This window comes from Paramormyrops kingsleyae, chromosome 7, assembly GCF_048594095.1.
Source record: "Paramormyrops kingsleyae isolate MSU_618 chromosome 7, PKINGS_0.4, whole genome shotgun sequence".
Taxonomy (NCBI): domain Eukaryota; kingdom Metazoa; phylum Chordata; class Actinopteri; order Osteoglossiformes; family Mormyridae; genus Paramormyrops; species Paramormyrops kingsleyae.
In genome coordinates this window covers 24,607,063-24,624,375 of record NC_132803.1, presented here as the reverse complement: position 1 = coordinate 24,624,375, position 17,313 = coordinate 24,607,063, and the positions used below count along the sequence as shown (strand labels likewise).

At 39.6% G+C, this 17,313-nt stretch overlaps 2 protein-coding genes across 4 annotated transcripts; both read left to right on the top strand.

Moving 5' to 3' along the window:
* The first annotated feature begins 6,296 nt into the window (after nt 1-6,296).
* On the top strand, nt 6,297-14,704 carry plgrkt (plasminogen receptor, C-terminal lysine transmembrane protein). 2 transcript variants are annotated; one of them, XM_023831910.1, is made up of 5 exons: nt 6,297-6,441; nt 7,448-7,534; nt 12,406-12,536; nt 13,410-13,519; nt 13,956-14,704. In XM_023831910.1, the coding sequence occupies exons 2-5, from the start codon at nt 7,454-7,456 to the stop codon at nt 14,075-14,077; spliced, it is 444 nt and encodes a 147-aa protein (XP_023687678.1). In that variant the 5' UTR covers nt 6,297-6,441; nt 7,448-7,453; the 3' UTR covers nt 14,078-14,704. The 2 variants fall into 2 exon arrangements, with proteins under 2 accessions (XP_023687678.1, XP_023687679.1); XM_023831911.2 differs by lacking the exon at nt 6,297-6,441 and adding an exon at nt 6,511-7,075.
* A 146-nt stretch (nt 14,705-14,850) lies between these two features.
* On the top strand, nt 14,851-17,311 carry rln1 (relaxin 1). Of its 2 annotated transcripts, none has more exons than XM_023831908.2 (2): nt 14,851-15,361; nt 16,574-17,311. In XM_023831908.2, exons 1-2 carry the CDS (start codon nt 15,151-15,153, stop codon nt 16,885-16,887), a joined length of 525 nt encoding a protein of 174 aa, XP_023687676.1. In that variant the 5' UTR covers nt 14,851-15,150; the 3' UTR covers nt 16,888-17,311. The 2 variants fall into 2 exon arrangements, with proteins under 2 accessions (XP_023687676.1, XP_023687677.1); XM_023831909.2 differs by having other exon boundaries at nt 14,851-15,334; nt 16,574-17,307.
* The last annotated feature ends 2 nt before the right edge of the window (nt 17,312-17,313 follow it).

Here is a 17,313-nt window from a genome sequence, read left to right as displayed (position 1 = left end):
TGACCCAGTGTCTGTCTTTCCATTATCGCTTGCAGTAGCTTCATCAAAACCTACATCTATGGACTTCATTAGTGATACGGTTCGTGATCTGGCTAATTTATTAGAAACTGGAATCGAGTTGGAAGAGAGAAATCTAGCAGTACACATTAGGTGCATTATTTGTGCCATGGTGAAATGTGTAAAGCAGTACTCTGGTTATTATGGCTGTGATAGATGTACACAAAGGGGAAGATGGCTTGGTAGAATGACTTATCAGAAGATGACAAATCTGACACTGCTAATTGATCTGACTTTCAGAGAACAAAAGTATGCAGAACATCAAGAAGAGGAAAAGATTTCCCCTTTCTGTAATCTTCCAATTGACATCATCAGATGTTTTCCTGTTGACTACATGCATCAGTGTTGTCTAGGAGTTATGAGAAAATTGCTGTTCCTGTGGAAAAGGAGGCCATTCCACAGTAAGGCCTCGTTCACACGGACGTCTGTACCAGGCGTTTTTCTGGCGTTCGTGGCGAAAGGTGAGCACCGAATGAACGCCGACTGTTTTTCTGCTCATTGGAGCAAATCAAAGCGACCACAAGGGCGTTCAGCACCGGCGTTCGGCCAGCTACGCGTTCAGGTGGTGTCAAATAAACGCTGCATGCAACGTTTTCTTGGCGTCAAAATCCCGACAAACGCGAGGAAAATGACGCTATTGCGTTTACATGGCGTTCGGTGGCGTTCCGGAGGACCGAATTTGTCCCACGATTCTGTACGGCAACTGCGAGAAACCACATTTTACGGAAAATGTGATATTCGTAATATCGATATTGTACCAGCAGTGAGTTAATCATCTGCTGGTACAATACTGATATTACGAGTAACCCAAACCGACGGATCAACTGGTGCTAATATTTTCGCTTAAAATACCAATTTAAAAAGCTCAGTAGGCAACTGGAAATTTGGACATCTATAAGGAAAAACTCATTTAACTGATGCACCGTATCTGCTTTCTCTTTTCAACTGTCTTTACTCATAGGGTTCAACTGCAGTTAATGCGAAATTACAAAAGCTGTAGAAATATTTCAGCATAAAATCATGCGATATAAATAATTATAGTGTTACAGCAATTACGGCTGTAATTATCATAAAGCCTTGCAACCCCGATCAGGATAAGCAGTGGGGATCGAGATTGATGGATGTGTGGATGTAAATAAAATGTACATAAATGCATCTTGGACCTCTAGCTTAAAAATTAGTTTACACACTGCAGCTGATCCCCCCAAAATTAAGCAATTAATATATAAACCCCGCTTCTCTCCAATACCTCAACAATTACGGATGGATTCGAGAGTACAGCATAACTTTGGCTACTTATTACCCGTGCGACATACTCAGAGAACGGCGGCTGAAATTGGGTTGCATTACTCCATTAAATAAGTAACTTACTAACATAAAATCAGTGATTGTGATGCAACCAAATGATCTATCTTCATTAAATGAATATGAGTATGACAAAGAAATGTTTGAATTCTTCTCATACTGATTGATTACATTGTTTAAACATTAACACAGATGAAGAGTGTGTGTGTGTGTGTGTGTGTGTCTCTTGCAAATACTGTAGCTGCATACAGTAAAGCTCATCCTGAAGCAATCAACCTCACCATGGATAATTCAATTGCAGTGACACTAAAGCACTATCCACACCATGGATCTCGGAAGGTATGGAGATGTTTTTATATGGTTGGTGGTCTAGTGGTTAGGATGCTCACCTCTGGACCAAGAGGTCATGGGTTCAAGTCCCACGTCTGGCACTACCATCACTGGGTCTTTGAGCAAGACCCTTAATACTCACTTGCTTCAGGCAGTGAATTTAGTAAATGGAAGTCGCTCTGGATAAGAGCATCTACTAAATGTAAATGAGTATCTTAACACTGAATAGTTACATAAATGTCATGTGTGTGTTCTTACATGCATGGTTCACAACACCTATGTTCATAACACTGGATGAATTTGCTTGTTAATGTTGACTTTAACATTTAATAACAACATTCTAATGTTATTAAAGTTTTTGATGTTAATAAAGTGAGATGACTGAAATATGGAATAAATGCATTATTCATATTTAAATATATATCCATTAGGGGTGTGCAAAGCAGCCGGTATTTGTATCTGTATTTGTATTTGTTGAGGGGGGAAAAGTATTTGTATTTGTATTCGTATTCGAGTAAAATTCAAAATAGGCGTAAAAATCCAGTTTTTTTGCGTTGCACTTCTAATTTACGTTATAGTGTAAGTATTCTTTAATTATAATTATGGATATGCAGTAGACAGAGTAACTTAAACGTACCATATACTGTAACTCCTACAAGTGCATACAATTCGACACAACTACACAAGCATTGTTTTAACCTTTTTAACCAAACGTTAACGTTACTCTGTCAACAGCCTATTGTCTAAATTACCGAGCTAACAGAGCTACGTAAACAGAGCGAACATGAGAGCACCTGACTGCAGACGTCAATAATGCAGCGTAATGGAATAATCTCCCGATCAAACTCCGCTTCCCGAAAGTTATAAACTGCCTCCGGAACCCAGTTAAGGTACAAAAATCTATTCAACAAAAATAGTGATACAGTTAAGTCTTTTTTTCGCTCAGCCGAGCCTTCTCTGTTGCTGTGTGGAGCAGCCTGTGTCAGTCACCTCTTTTACTCCCCTCCCCGACTCCTGAACTCACTCACTCACTCATCCGGGCATGCACTGCGGTCTCAAGAGGAAACGCAGCTTTTTAATATAAAGTTTTTCTTGTTCCCGAATACAAATATTTTTTAAAGTATTTGTTCGAAATAAGTATTCGTAAAAAACACATTATTTGTGCCTTTCCGAATACCGTATTCGGGTTCTGCTCCACCCCTAATATCCATCCATTATCCATACTTCTTTATCCATCTGGGTCGTGGGATTTAAATATATATTATAATATAATTATTTAGAATTATATATTGCATATATAATGGTTTGTTTTATATATACTGTATATATATATACTGTATATATATATATATATATATATATATATATAAACAAACCTATATAAAAATGTTATATATACACTCACCTAAAGGATTATTAGGAACACCTGTTCAATTTCTCATTAATGCAATTATCTAATCAACCAATCACATGGCAGTTGCTTCAATGCATTTAGGGGTGTGGTCCTGGTCAAGACAATCTCCTGAACTCCAAACTGAATGTCAGAATGGGAAAGAAAGGTGATTTAAGCAATTTTGAGCGTGGCATGGTTGTTGGTGCCAGACGGGCCGGTCTGAGTATTTCACAATCTGCTCAGTTACTGGGATATTCACGCACAACCATTTCTAGGGTTTACAAAGAATGGTGTGCAAAGGGAAAAATATCCAGTATGCGGCAGTCCTGTGGGCGAAAATGCCTTGTTGATGCTAGAGGTCAGAGGAGAATGGGCCGACTGATTCAAGCTGATAGAAGAGCATCTTTGACTGAAATAACCACTCGTTACAACCGAGGTATGCAGCAAAGCATTTGTGAAGCCACAACACGCACAACCTTGAGGCGGATGGGCTACAACAGCAGAAGACCCCACCGGGTACCACTCATCTCCACTACAAATAGGAAAAAGAGGCTACAATTTGCACGAGCTCACCAAAATTGGACAGTTGAAGACTGGAAAAATGTTGCCTGGTCTGATGAGTCTCAATTTCTGTTGAGACATTCAAATGGTAGAGTCAGAATTTGCCGTAAACAGAATGAGAACATGGATCCATCATGCCTTGTTACCACTGTGCAGGCTGGTGGTGGTGGTGTAATGGCATGGGGGATGTTTTCTTGGCACACTTTAGGCCCCTTAGTGCCAATTGGGCATCGTTTAAATGCCACGGCCTACCTGAGCATTGTTTCTGACCATGTCCATCCCTTTATGACCACCATGTACCCATCCTCTGATGGCTACTTCCAGCAGGATAAAGCTCGAATCATTTCAAATTGGTTTCTTGAACATGACAATGAGTTCACTGTACTAAAATGGCCCCCACAGTCACCAGATCTCAACCCAATAGAGCATCTTTGGGATGTGGTGGAACGGGAGCTTCGTGCCCTGGATGTGCATCCCACAAATCTCCATCAACTGCAAGATGCTATCCTATCAATATGGGCCAACATTTCTAAAGAATGCTTTCAGCACCTTGTTGAATCAATGCCACGTAGAATTAAGGCAGTTCTGAAGGTGAAAGGGGGTCAAACACCGTATTTAGTATGGTGTTCCTAATAATCCTTTAGGTGAGTGTATATAACAGTGTTGTGCTACTGTGATGAATCTTCCTAACAGTATATATATTTTTATATAGGTTTGTTTATATATATGGTTAATTGTATGTTTATGTTAAACTGCTTAAATTGTTTAGACATTTCTGCCATGGTTAAAAAAATGCTGTTTTATTTATATATATATTTTAATGAAGTGTTTTATTTGATTAATAAGATGTTTTAAATTTGTCTTTCTAGCTTACGAATTTATGTATGATCTATACATAAATAAATTAATAAATCATTTGGAAATGTCCTACAAAAGACAAAAAAACAACGTTGTATAGGTGTTTCTGAAATAGCATGGTAACGTTGTGAAGACGAGGTGAGGACATCGGAAATAACGTTCACATAACGTCAATAAAAAACGTTTTCATGACGTTTGTCAACGTTCAGAGAACGTTGAAAGGATGTCATTCATGAAGACGTGGTAAGGACGTCGGAAATGACGTCGTCTATCCTGTACAGAGGAACCTACAAAATAACATCCAAATGATGTTAATTGTAAACGTTTTCATGACATTTGTCGACGTTCAGATGACATTGAAAGGACGTCATTTTGTTAGCTGGGTTGTTCCTAAACGCTTTTAAATTAGCAATAATACATAGTGATGGGACATACAATACCGAGACTGTCCTAGTCCCAAACACTTAATTGGTCGCCTAGGTGATCGAGCTAATAACATAGCGTACAATGAAAAAATGGCACATTCGTAGAACTTACTAGAGAAAAAAAAACAGAAATCGCACAGTTGTCAGGTTCACAATTTGTAAAGCGGACCAGTTTACAGTCTACACCTGCTCCTCATGCAGGGTTGTCAACTTTGGTCAGCGTCCTGGAATGAGATTTTCGAGAGGAGTCTGTACACACATTCACGCGGATTTACATGTATGTAACAGTTTAATTACCTTGTTAATAGTCTGTAGGGCTTGAAAACTACCCCACCACTTTCGATGTAGCTAATTTTAGGTTTATAGTGGAATAATTATAGATTTGCCGTAAGATTCCTTGCATGAGCGTGAGAGTCCAAAAGCATTTAAGTCACACCAGATGCATGAGATCTGCATGGCAATCCTAAATATCAAGTATTGATGATGTCATCCATCCATGCATCCATTTTCTGTAACTGATTTGCCTATTCAGGGTTGCGGGTCTGGAGCGTATCCCGGAGGCTACGGGCGCAAGGCGGGGAACAACCCAGGATGGGGCACCAACCCATCACAGGTCACAATCCCGCACTATTCACTCATGGTGATGATTCACTCATAAGTAATTTAAAAATATAAATTAAATACTTTAAAAGACGCAGACAATCTATATTGATTTTGAAGACAACTGAAATAGTTGAAGTACATGTTAGATAAGTGAGCACATATTTACTTCAGATCACTGGTACCGTGACTATCGTTGAATGAATCAATGAATGAATGCCTTTTATTGTCACTATACACATGTATAATGAGATTAAGAGCAGCACCTTCAGTGCAAATATGTACACACTACAAACAATAAACAAATAGTGCAAAAGTTCTGCAGCGCTATATACATATGGAATATGTGTCCATCAGTCGTCAAGAACACCTTGTTAAAAGCAGCTGCTGGCGTCGAGTTCCAGAAATATACATGTTTGATTTCACACATAAGCTCAAGATCTTAGCAATACATTTCGATTTACAGTGTTTTTGCATGTACTTTAGATAGAAAAGCTTGCAGATTTTTGGAAAAAAAAAAACATTACCGAAAGACAAGTTTTCTGTAAGATGTAACTTAACTCCAAAACCACACCAAGACTGCACGTTTTAAATACAGTTTGCCTAACAAACTGCTGTAATATATACACCGTGCTGAACGAGTGTACCGCGACTGGGTTAACAGAATTCGAAGACACACGGTGACAAAGGCCGAGCTGCCCAACTTAGGGTCCCGGCCGCAGTCCCGCTAATGCAGGCGGACAGCTGCGCTCTCTAGCCCCGCCCACCGTGACCCCGGAAGCCCTCATTGCCTCATCGCAACCTGCAAGTCCGTGTAATCAATTATCGATAGGCCCTGTTCTGGGATACAGCGCGTTTGTTTCAACGTTTCCTTAGAAAACATAATTTTTCAATAACTAGGAAAACCAAAAGGTACGTTATTACCCACAAATTAAATGATCGTAAATATAGGTAAGAACACAGGTTAATGATATAGTGTTGATGCCTTTCTGCCATTTACACAGACGGCCTGTGCACAAAGAGCAGAAATAATCATCACATTTTTTACTGGATATTGCTATCTTTACAGCTAACTAGCTAGCGGTTTTAGGTAGGGACCCGGCATTGGTGTATATTAGGCGGATTTTATAGCCATTTATCTGAATGTGAAGCTGTCACTTTAACAGTCCTAGCAGAAACGGTGACCTAGTTGGCTGTACAGAATTTAAAGTTTAATTCCTTTATTTGACCTTACTAGTTATGCACCGATTAGCTGTGTTGCCTGCGAGGTCCACCATTAGTTCTCTCTTCACTCTTCTACTTCTGTCTTTTGTTGAGACAAGTCCAACATTGATGCCAAGTTCAAAACTGTAGCCAGTGTCAGAAAGTTATTTTAGGTGCAGAAAAAAGTAATTCGGGGAATCTAGGTGTTTCGTTTGTGTTAGCCATCGGATTGTCATCTTTCCCCGTTTCAAACGATTGTGTCCCTCGATGCATTTGAGAGGCTGAAGAAACATACTGGCGTATAATCGAAAGCAGTATTTGTACACTAGGGTTTTTACAGAAGGTCAGTATTCTTGTTTTAGAATGGGATCTTATAATACGTTTAACTTGCAGCGCCAATACTAAAACTCTTATTAATGTAATTATTTTACAAGCCTGAGCTAAAATAACACCGGCCATTATGGAAAAAAAGATCAAAATTGATATTTTGAATTTGCAGGATTATAGATAGACAGTTGACTGTATTCCTAGATCTGGTTTGTTCATTTAAACTTTCTGAGACTTTGCATTACCCATAGCATTCTTGACGGTGCAAGATACTGAACCGTGGACAGTATAGTAAAACTTAATGTTTTTCTTATTGTATTACACTGTCAGATTTTGTTTGAATTATGTTTGTTTGATTTGTACACATTTTCTTTTTTCAATTGTGAAGGGAACAATGGGATTCCTCATGTCTAAGTCCATGGAACAGAGCATGAAAAAGCAGCAGGAGTTTATGCTGCTCAATGGTAGACTTCAGGTAAGAAACCTGAAATGTACATGATCAGCATGCATTCATTAATGGCAATACAATCTACAGGTGTCCAGGCAACACTAAATCAATCAAAGTATACCTTTTGTTAAAAATGATAGGTATAGATTTACCAAGTCTGGTGAGGAGTTTTATTTTATATTTAAAGGTACAGTGTGAATTATTTTGTGACTCTGGATGCTTGTGGCTTTCCAGATTGCCAGTTTACCTAAATGCTCATATGAGTCTTAAATTATATCCTTGCTGCATCTGTGTTGGCAGGGTATAAACGTTTATTAAGGATTTTACTCTGGCCTCTCTGAAGCTTTTTAAACTGGTTAGACCCCTTTGTATCAGTATCTGCTGTTGTATCTGCCCCTGTTTTTAGCCACCTTAGTGAAATTTGTAATACAGTGGTACCTCGGTTCTCGAACTCACTAGAACGCGAATTTCTTGAAAGTCGAACAAACCAGTTTGACCTAGAACTCGATCTGAATATCAGAAGTCCATCCGTGAACGCTGACCTAATATAAATTGTACGCGCCAGGAAATGAGTCATACTACAATGCAATTCTTACTTGAATGCCTTCTTCACAGACTGGATGATTAAGCAAATAAAGCAGCGCAACATTATAGTGACTACCAATAAATAAACCACTAACTTACGTGTACTATTAGAGCATTTATGTCATTTATTTAAACTTTATTTCACCAGGTAAATTAACTGAAAACCAGTTCTCACTGCTTTACGTGATATTCGGGAGAAATAGCAGATTACGCATCGGAACTGCCTGGGATACAAACGTCATGCGTGTAACTAAATGCTTCAGCCAATAAGGGCAAAGGTGTGTCGTCACGGAGGCGGTTCCAGTTTGTGCAGCCGGGTGAGAGGTCGCAATGCATCTAACCGTAATGCATTGCGTCAGGATCAGAATGCATTGCTTTAAGCCAGCGCTGTAAGCAAGTCCAACGCACCCAATGACTGGACTGGGGAAACAAACTAATACAGAGGACTAATGACAACAACCAGAAACAGCTGATCACATGGGGATCCCATGCGAGGTTAACGAGGGGCAGTGGCACACGGAAGGAGCGGACGATCGGGGCAGGACAGGGGTAATGTTGGGATAAGATCTTTACCGTTTTGGAAGCCATTAAGAAAAAAATGCTCTTCTTGTTTTATCCTGTTCATTTTGTGTTTAAATGCTAATAAAAAAATAAAAAAACATATTTAGGTGTAATTTTGGGGGGCCGGGAACCAATTAATTGGTTTTCCATTATTTCTTATGGGAAAAATTCGATCAGAACTCGAACTTTTTAGGATTCGATCCTGAGTCCGGAACGGATTAAGTTCGAGAACCGAGGTTCCACTGTATTCTGTTCAAAATAATTCAGATAAACTTAAGTGAAGAAGCTTTAAGGGTCCAACAGCCCCAGGGCCAGAATCATTCTTTTATCCATCCATCCATCAATGCTATTAATCGAGTACAGATTCTAAGTGACTCTGGAGCCTGTTCCAGTAACCATAGGGCAAAAAAGCTGTGATAGGGCTCACATACTGTGGGGGAATTCAGAGGCACCAGTTACCTTATAGCATGTTTCTGGGAGGGTGTGATGCCACAGTCCTAAGCACAGAGATCCCGTGCTGCTCATTATCCACTTATGACACAGATGGAATTAATTTTGCTTTATGTTTCCTTATGCATTAATTAAAGCTGTAACTTGCATGGATCTTCTGAAAGCAACTAATCCAACCCATTAATCATGTTTTGCTGTCATTCCTAATAAAATTACAACCTTTAAATCTTGTATTGAAGTACATTGAAGTCCACAGGCAGTCAAACTGTTTTTCACTATTTCTGTAATAGTGACAATAAAGATATATCTATCCTATCACTTGTTGAAGAAGGAGGGAGAAAAAGGAAGGGTGAGGTTTGCAAACAAGCGTGCTGTTAAGATTACTTGTATATGAAATTCTATCTTTGATTAAGGAAATGTATATCCTGTTAACTGTAACTGTCCAGTTAATTGCACACTGGCTACAATATTGGAATGAGAATTGCAGAAAAAAAATCTGTTTTTATGTAGGGGAGTCTAGAAGATTTGTATTCAAGATATGGTTTTCATAGTTGTCATTCTTAATTAGACTGACATTTCTGCCTTACTCATTATTAGTTTCATTGCTGTTACGATTATCACTACCACCATATCTATCACCATAATGAATAAAATATCTGCTTTGTCTTTGCTTGGCAGGATAGTGTGTAAAATGTGAGTTTTATTAGAAGTGTTAAACAGTGCTACTCTGTACCAAACAAAAGAAATTTCCTCATTTTGTGGATTGTGCATTTTTGATTTATCTTTGCCCATGAGACACTCACCACTGGTAATCTATATTACATTGCTGCTCTCAAGGCAGAGAACTTGACAGACTTATTAAATGCCTCTAAGGTGTTGCTCCACTTCTCTTCCTTTCCTCTATAAATCGAGCAAATAATGATTAATACTTTTTGGTCCATTTTATAAACCCTGCAACACGTATCAGTGATGCTTTGTTGAGGTCATACTGTATGTGTGAGTCCAGCTTTTTAAATCCCGATGATTATCTTTATTTATGACATAATTCATGAGATCTGCAGAGACACTAAAATGTAATGGATATGGCTCTGTGACGTGTATAAGAACTTTTCATTATAAACATTATTCGAGAAAGAGAAACAGATAATGTTCCAAAGTCAGCGCCGTCTGCTGCCAACAGCCGTCTTATGATTGGACTGAAATTTCTGATGATGTAATGTGGCCGATGGTTAATCGTTAAGCGTCAATGAGCATAATTAAAATTAATTAGGCATTTTTAAATGGCCCTGGTTGTGTATGCCAGCCAGCCTTCTCTCACATTACCCTGTCACACAAACTGCTTTTGGGGACATTTTCTTTCAGTTCGCATCAGTCAAAGTCAAATCATTGTCCGCTATTTGACTGAATGGGATCTCATCTCGACAGCACTTTAGAGAGACGGTGTGCTTAACACCAGCCCTCTGGAGCGTCAGTGGAGGGACAGAGACTGACACATCCCGTGGATACGTCTGGACACAGTGCCATGTAATGGCATATTAATGTACCCTCTTAGGCATTGTATGGTGTGCAGGCTGCCGTCGCGTCGGGTTGTATGGGTTTCGTCAGCAGTCAGCAAGCAAAACGGCCATCATTTCTCTCCGCTGGTAAAATGAGCATCATCCACTGACAACCGGGGGAAAAAAAAAAAATCCACTTTCAGTGCTAAGTGAAACGTGACGATCATGGGTCATTTCTGTTATTAATGAAAAATACACTCTTAAACTTATAAATAATTGTCATATTTGTTGTTCATCACTAAGGCAAATAACTTAAATCACTGGTCTGTAATATGATCTGCAGTAAATGTATAAAACATAAATATGTGTTCTTCCGCTTTCTTACTTTTGCCCCAGTCTTTGTGTGTTATATATGTCATCAAGCGCCTTTGCATATCCCATCTTGCGAAAGGTAGAGCATGTTTACAGATGCGATGTAGCAGAGGTGTGCAGGAGGACTCGCTGGATGGAGCAGGGGCTGCTTTATGCATGGCAGTGGAGGCCAGCTGATCTTTGTATCGTGCGAGTCATGGACTGACATCCAAGGTGGACCTCTGCTTTTTGCTCTGTACTTTCCTGGGGTGGATTTCTTTTGTTATTCGATTATAATTCTCAGTCTTTGACTTATAGGTACCCACTGGAAGAGTCTGTTGGGCGACCTTTGACCTTCCCAGAAACTAAGTTGTTGCATCTTTCACACCAGCTATTTGCATAAGGCTCATTTGCATGGCTTGAGTTTTATTTTCACTTCCGTAACCGTTATTCATTCTTTAACCTTTCTACGTCATATTTCTCCACATGCATTGTACCTGGAACACAACTGAATAACCGAAGACCTGTGAGACAATGTGCCAGTCAATGCATTCTCATACTTACGAGGATGATGGATGAACAGTCTGAACCTTAAGCAATAAACAGGAAGCTCGCTTAACAAAAGCCCACTTGAACTTTCACTGGTTCATTAAAAATGAGCAAAAACATCTAAATGTCTGACTCTGACCAGGGTTTGTGACCCCAGGACTCCATCCTAACTTCTCATAGCGAGGAAAAAAGGAGTAGAATGACTATTTATTCACAAATAGAAGAATGAAGGCTGCTTTGCTACTAACTTGTGCGTGTGGATGTTAACTTCCACTATAAAACTGATTCACGTGGTAATAAATTAGCATTATATAAGGACATAAACACCAGTGGAAAACAATTCCTCTTTTCAGCAATAACTGTCGCAGTACAATCATAGGTTAAATAAAAAAGAAGATTGTTTGAAAGTCATCACTTTACCTCTGATTTGTGTTCAGTATTACTGCAACAACTTTTTTTTTTTGTCAATGACACATCAGCAAAGGCTGTGAAAGATAAGATACAGAATTAGCTCTTCCTATGCGATAATTCACAGGTGCTATAAGGTACATGGTCATTTGAATATATATTGGTATCATTCCTTTATACAAGGCTCCTGCGTCAGTGTAAATCAGTAATGGCACTAAAGTCTGGATCAGCCGGCTGATTTTTTTATTTTTTTTCGTTTACACAATATAAATGCCTCAGGATATATGTAGCTGCACAGCTCTGTCTTCCTAATCTCTTTAAAAGATGGCATGATTTCTTCTGGTATTTGAACAAATGATGTTCATAAAAGAGGTATTAAGGTCTTTGTTGACTTGTTAGATTACAGAGATCTGTGATAAAGTAAGATTCTGAAGTCTCGCTTTAGTGGTTCTTCTGTTTGGGAAATTTTGAGGTGATGCACGACATGCTTTATTCCAGCTGGAACGCCAAATTCTGATGCAGAACCAGATGAGAGAGCGGCAGGTGGCCATGCAGATCGCCTGGTCCAGGGAATTCCTCAAGTACTATGGCAGTTTCTTTGGCCTTGCTGCCTTTGGCCTCTCCGTCGGGTGAGCACATCAAGCGGGCTTCTGTATTCGAAAATAGTGGGAAAGATCAAAATGTGTGTGGTACAGCTAACACAGAATATGAAACCTCTGCAAAATGCAAATAAATATTTTAATAATGACTCACAAATTTGTGGTTTGTACCTACAGTACATTTAATGGATGTGATTCTATATCATGCCTTCATAAGAGGTAGAGTTAAGATGATCTTAATACTGGTTAATGTCTCGTGTTGTATGGTAATTTTCCAGATGCACTGAGACAAGTTGTTTACCAATCGTACAATACTGATGCAAAAACAGAAAATTGTGACCAATTCATCATAAAGCAGTAAAAGGTCTCATATCTGGCATTCAGGTACCCAGCATGCTCAAGTAACTGGCAACATGCACAAGGAGAAATGACAGTACTCTATTAAAAACACTAAAAATAAATTCCAAAAAAGGAAAGCATTGCACAATAGAAATGTAAGTTCCTGTGCCTGCCTACGGGTTTAGCACATTTCAGTAGTCTTTCCACTTGTTCCGCCATTGTTTACCTGGCAATCTTGTGTCATATTGAATCTTGAACTTTATTAGTGCTTGTGTATGAAAGGATTACAGTAAGCGTAAAACGTGTTACAAATCAGTATTTTTCCAGGGTTAACCTTCAGCTCTCTGAAAAATTCAGTCATCTGGTTGCGTCCGTCCCTCCCGATGTAAGCGCATATGGGATTTTTTACTGTACCACATCATTCAATGTTATCTGCTTTGTTCATCTCTTCCCTGCCCAGATGATGTGCTGTTCATATTTCCGAATAAAGTGCTTACATACACAAAAGCGCGTCGTAGGTTCCCCACATGGACATGCTGTAAGGTAACCTTCTCTTGTCCGCAGTGCTATGAAGCGGAAGAGCCCTGGTCTCTTCGTCCCCATTATTCCGCTGAGCTTCATCTTGGCCTACCAACTGGACACGGCCTATGGGACTCTGCTGCAGCGCATGAAGAGTGAGTGCAGGGATGTGTAACCTACTGCAAGTAATGCAACTAGGAAAGCCTTAAGTGTATTATCTCTGAAATCTCACTAACGGACATGTGTGATGGTAATTCTATTACTTCCAGAATGTTAAAGGGTCTAGTGCTGAAGTTACTTCATCGGTTGACCCCTTCCCTCGATCTCTGATTCCAGTTAGTCCCAAGAAATAGTGTAATATTATTGTGCCTTAAAGTTATGGGCAGGAAATAATCTTGTTTGGGTCATTTTATATAGTTTCCATTACCTATTATTCCATTTTACACTGACCCTAATAGCATATGCCCAGAGATAGTACTGGCAGTTTTAAACTACCTTGAGCAGTAGCTCTGTTACTCTGGTTTCAGATGAGTTTGTTCATGTGCTTGAGGATAAAGGATGTTCTACTCGAGCCTCCATATGTCTTTTCAGGTGAAGCGGAGGACATTATGGTGACAGAGCACGAGCGCTTGGAGCTTCCGCACGGGACGCCCACCTTTGAGGCCATCGAGAAAGCACGGCGAGCCCAGAGCGCCTTCTTCCTGGAGAAGTGAGCTTCTCTCAGACGTCGCCGGCTCACCTGTGGGTTTTAGTATCAGCCAAAATGTCGGGAACCGTGTAACACTAATTTATTCGTAATTATGGTCGTATGCATTTCTCTGCATCTACCTGTCAGTAGCAGCTTTGGGGGTTCAGTGTCACCCTGGGAAATAAATAAAAGCAGAGCTGCCATCTTTCTGTCATCGACACCCGTGGAACACACAGTCTGTCAGTCTGAATCAGCAGGAGTCATCCTTCATAGACATATGCTCAGTTACTTATTTGGCTGGACTCTACCTAAAAAGTGATGTATATGTATTTTAAAATTTGTACAATGAATCAGTCCAATCTGTCATTTGTCAGTTTTGTTATCATAACAACCCAATATATGCTGACATTCAACTTTTTTGAAGAGCACTTTTAATTTTTTTTTTTTTTTACTATTGTGGCCAAACTTCATGCAGTTGTTAATGGTTTCTGAGATGATCCCAATAAATCACTTCATGCTATAGGCATGTATGTATGTGATGTAAAAGAGTGTTTTGAACCAGTAATGATGTATCTCTTGATTTTATTATGTGAATTACGTTGAGATTTGCCTGGAGCTTCATATGTCAAGTAAAATTGTCTTTGAGACCGCAGCAAGAGTGAAGTGTCTCTTGTGTCTTTATAATATACTTTTTTTAAGGACTTAAGCTTAAACTGAAATCCGAGTATTGCAAGAATTACTCGTAGTCGGCTAGCAGCAATACTATGAATATGAAATAAATATACTGACGTCAACCCGATTTTAACTCCATACGTCATAACTCATTGTAGACTTTTTCTATTATAAATCTATATTATATATATAGTAAGTAAACGTGTTCCACTGTAATTGGTAAATAATGGTAATGCAAGGCGGGGTTCATGTTCAAGTTCAGGTGGGGGCATTTTTTGAAGTGGTCATTTCTTTAAAAAGGAGGCGGGGGTTCCGGTCATTTTAACACCAGGCTAAAGTGACTCACGGGACTACGAATAAAGACCTATATAAGGTGCTCGATATAACGAACGGAAGACGGACATAAGTATCCCTGAAGTGGAGATCATGCTTAGGCTTATGTCTGTGATTCTCCTGAGTCTGTGCCTAAGCGGCGGCGCGCAGGGCGTCGGCGGCGGCGCTGCTCTGGTCAGAGACTATGGGGTGAAGCTGTGCGGACGGGAGTTTATCAGAGCCGTGATCTTCACCTGCGGAGGGTCCCGGTGGAGACGCACGGGCGCCGGCGGCGGGGGTAAGCGGGAGCCCGCCTTAAGGCAGCGTGAGAAAGCCTCTCCTTTATTTCGCTGATAACAAAAAAACTTCTAATAGAACTTACCGCATATTATGATTTATTATTTAAGTAATATGACAGTTGTAGAATTTTTGCACCTGAACTTTTTTAATAAAATGTCACTTATCTAAGGGCATATGGTCAATTATACCTATTCACCCATCCATTCGTCCATGTTCGCCGTTATTTGTCCATGTTCGCCGTTATTTCTTTCAAAAATTATGAAACGCGAAAGCCGTCATAAATGATCACGTGGTTTCGAAATTATGATAAAAAAAAAATACTGACTTAAATTACCAATTAAACTATTAAGTATAAATAAAAGGATTACTGACACATGGAACAATAATTCATTATAGCCATATTATATAAAACTTTCTTTTGGATTGTAAAGATATATCTGTAGAAATACTTTCATATTAAAGTCACATTTACTTATACAAAATGCGGTGCTATGTAAACCTGTGCGTTGTGAAAAAAAAATTTACAAACAGCGAGATTTTGTTTTTCGAAATTCACCATCTTAAGTGAGATCTGCAAAACTGATAATTATTATATTGACACTGTTATTATTGTTGTGTTTTAATTGTATGATTACAATTAAGTGTGTGTGTGTGTGTGTATCCCGCCACTCCCACGGAGGGCAATTTTTCATTTCCATGGCATTAGGTGACACTACTGTGCACTCTCCCATCCTCCTATGCTATCGCCATAATATCCAAACAGATTCTGGTGAAAGTTTGTAATATACGTGTGTGTGTTTCTGTCTGTAAAAATGTGTAGCCAAATCAGAGGGTTAAACAACAGGAGTTTAATATGCAACGATAAAGTAGCCCTAACTTTTTCAAAGTGAGAGATTTGGTGCTGAAGAGTGATTTGTTCCATGTATCTATACTTGGAGAAGGTTTTGCCATTTGTCTTGTTTTCCAGTTTAGGAGGATAGTATTTTGGCAGTAGGTGGGTTTTTTTTTTATTGAATGACCTCCCAGTAAGCAGGGGGATGGAGATGGTGGAATACTACAGTACAGAAATTTTGTTAATGACTTTTTGCCAGAAATGTTGAATAGGAGGGCAGAGCCAGGTAGAGTTATAATAGGCATAATGTTTGATAGTTGGATATCATGGCTGGAAAACATTCATACTTCATTAGTAGTTCATCCAGCTAATCAATGAAACTTTTGCATCTTTTGCTCTCTGCAGCTCCCTTCCCGGAGAGACCATACAGTGACCCATCAGACACTGAAGGGAACCTGTCCTGGCCTCAGGCCGTATCGGCAGAGCACCCCAATAGGCCTGCCTTCTCCCTCCTGGATGTTCTCAATGTGCTGGGAATCTCGAATGACCGCGACCCCGAGGAAGCACTGGACTCAAACGAGATCGGTGTGAGCCAAGCAAGGAGCCGCAGTACACCCTGGGCGTACCCTAACAGACGGAAGAGGAACTTTTCCTTGGGCTTGGCGGGGATGTGCTGCAACCTGGGCTGCACCAAAAATGACATCGGCCGTTTGTGCTGAAGCGGGACGTGCTGGCGCGGTGGAGCCCTGTGCCAAGAAGCCATTCTTACGCTCTCAAATTCATTCATTCCTTTTTTCTTTACTTTAAATAATCAGGGAAGATTGTAGTATTAATGCAATGTCTCCAGAATGTATCCAATTTAGACATTTTTTTGTTCAGTTAACAAATATCAAATGTATAACTGTAATCCTTCAGTTGTAATTTATAGTACAAATATCAAATGTATTATTAAGACATCGGAGTGTCAGAGAGCTGAAGCACCCTCCTCTTCTGTACAGACGAATAAAAAGCTTTGTCCTGTAAAACCTGCCACATTGTATCCGGATGACTGATGTCACACGGCCTTGGGGAGCATCTGAATGAATTACGATGAGTAACCAAACCCAAAGTCATGATAAATGTAAACGTTTATAATTATTAAATAT

Coding starts and splice junctions, on each gene's coding strand:
- rln1 (XM_023831908.2), top strand. CDS start 15,151: ATGCTTAGGCTTATGTCTGTGATTCTCCTGAGTCTGTGCCTAAGCGGC. Junction 15,362..16,573: donor GGAGCCCGCCTTAAGGCAGC/GTGAGAAAGCCT, acceptor TGCTCTCTGCAG/CTCCCTTCCCGGAGAGACCA.
- plgrkt (XM_023831910.1), top strand. CDS start 7,454: ATGGGATTCCTCATGTCTAAGTCCATGGAACAGAGCATGAAAAAGCAG. Junction 12,537..13,409: donor GCCTTTGGCCTCTCCGTCGG/GTGAGCACATCA, acceptor TCTTGTCCGCAG/TGCTATGAAGCGGAAGAGCC. Junction 13,520..13,955: donor TCTGCTGCAGCGCATGAAGA/GTGAGTGCAGGG, acceptor ATGTCTTTTCAG/GTGAAGCGGAGGACATTATG.